The 2,100-nt window shown below is 37.6% G+C and overlaps 1 protein-coding gene across 1 annotated transcript; it reads right to left on the bottom strand.

The window, feature by feature from the left end:
• Positions 1-526: 526 nt before the first annotated feature.
• On the bottom strand, positions 527-1,569 carry LOC121843847 (trace amine-associated receptor 13c-like). The gene has a single exon (XM_042313712.1). It carries the CDS (start codon positions 1,523-1,525, stop codon positions 566-568), a length of 960 nt encoding a protein of 319 aa, XP_042169646.1. The 5' UTR covers positions 1,526-1,569; the 3' UTR covers positions 527-565.
• Between the last annotated feature and the right edge of the window lie 531 nt (positions 1,570-2,100).

Raw genomic sequence — 2,100 nt, 5'->3', positions numbered from 1 at the left:
TTATTATAAAGTCTTACTAATCTCTATATTCATTCTGACTCCACATCATCTGAGAGCTGCTCTGGTGTGACCCCTGACCTGGCAGCAGTGATGTAATGAGAGTGGTGGTAGTGAGAGAAGTGGTAGTGTTCATACCCAGTATGTTGAGGTTAAAGTGTCTGCTGTGGTTTACTGAGCTCTTGTGTTGAATCATTAGTGTATAGAGTAGTTATTTATACATGTGATAATACCTAACTGACTAACATTTAACAAATGTGGAAGTAATGATTAATAAATGGTGAGCAAACTGTAAATGCCTTACAAATGGTTTGTTACTGAATGCTATTATAAAGTGTTACCCAGAGTTGCATATTCTTAAATTTGATCATCAACTATTTACACAATACACCATAGAGTTATACTTGGATGTTATCTGATATCATGCATATTGTACATTTAAATGTTACTGCACTTGTTGAAGTGAGCCACTAGACACTAGAAGGGCAATTCCAGTCCTCGGTGGCCTGATTGGTGTCACACTTTTCCCCCATCCCTAGCTAACACATGTACTATGAAAACATTTGTACTATGAACGCCTTAAGTTCAGAGTTAAAATATGTTTAGCTGTCACTTTGAACCATGGATAAAAGAAAGCATAAATTATTGGATTAATTAAGGAATTAACAAGAGGCAGAAAGCCGATGATAACTGATAATAAATTGTCAATTACAAAAGTAAAAAAGAAAACAAACAGAAATGGAATCCAACAATTGAAATAGTTGAAAACAACAATAGAAAGAGTTTTTGTTGCTTTTCTCTCAGACTTATTTGCCTGTACAGTTTTAACACCAGACACACTGGCAGCCTCTTTTGAAAAAACATTTCTGGCCTGTGATCTGGCCACCACAAAGATTTTCATATAAAGTGTCATAATAATAGAGCACGGGACAACCATTGTAATTACAAGGTCGATGATATTAACCCAGATTAACCCTTCAACAAAAAAACATTCTTTCAAACACCTACTGGGTACCTGTACATTGACAAAGTTTTTTACAATAGCAGCACGGTAGATGACACAACAACACCAGGTAATAGATATACAACACATCATTCTTGTTGTTGTTATTTTAGAGTGGTACAATAAGGGATCACACACAGCAACATAGCGGTCAATAGATATCAAGACCAAATTACCCAGAGATAAAGAAGTACATAAAAAAGTAATGTAGATCTGAAACACACAGAAATATTCTCCAAAACCCCAGCATGTTTCCATTAATGCTACAGTCACTACTGGTATCACAATCAGTCCCACCAGGAGATCTGACACAGCCAGAGAGAGGATGAGCAGGTTGGTTGGAGTATGGAGCTGCTTGAAGTGAGAGATGGAGATGATCACCAGTAGGTTCAAAAATACTGTAACTGCTGAAATCAATGAGAAGAAGATGTACAGTGTTATATAGATAGATGGTGATAGCAAAGCCTTTCTGCAAGAAGAGTTTCTGTCTTGAAAACAGTATTGAACATCTTCATATTTCTCCATTTGTAACAAATGCTGAGGTCCTGCTGCTCCTGCTTGGTTCTGTGTGTGACCTTCTCATGTCCGCCTTTTGACTAACTCTGAGCTCTGCCTCTCTATTTATCCCTGAGCTACTGACACTCCCCTCCCAGGAGCCTCTCTGTGCACATCCACATCAACACACACTAACAAACGGTTAGATAAACAAATAATTTGTGAAAGCATGATGTAATGTATGACAGGATTGGATGTTGCTGTGCCCAGCTGGCCTGTCATTCAGCCTTACTGACAGTCAGAGATGATAGAAAAGGTACATTTACTCAACTGAGCATTTTAATATGGAAAATATAGTATTGGTGAGGTCACTCAAAGGCTATTACATGGGAAACTGTGTAAGACTAAATGTTTTGGGTGATGTCAGAGCTCATTTTGGACCATAAGCCACAAGCTCAGGAATTTTTTTAAATGTATTTTATTTTTTTACCTTTATTTAACCAGGCAAGTCAGTTAAGAACATATTCTTATTTTCAATGATGGCCTGGGTTATCGGTTATCTACCTGTTCAGGGGCAGAATGACAGATTTGTACCTTGTTGGCTC

The sequence above is a fragment of the Oncorhynchus tshawytscha genome, unplaced genomic scaffold (assembly GCF_018296145.1).
Source record: "Oncorhynchus tshawytscha isolate Ot180627B unplaced genomic scaffold, Otsh_v2.0 Un_contig_3274_pilon_pilon, whole genome shotgun sequence".
Lineage (NCBI taxonomy): Eukaryota > Metazoa > Chordata > Actinopteri > Salmoniformes > Salmonidae > Oncorhynchus > Oncorhynchus tshawytscha.
This window is presented reverse-complemented; position numbering and strand designations above follow the sequence as displayed.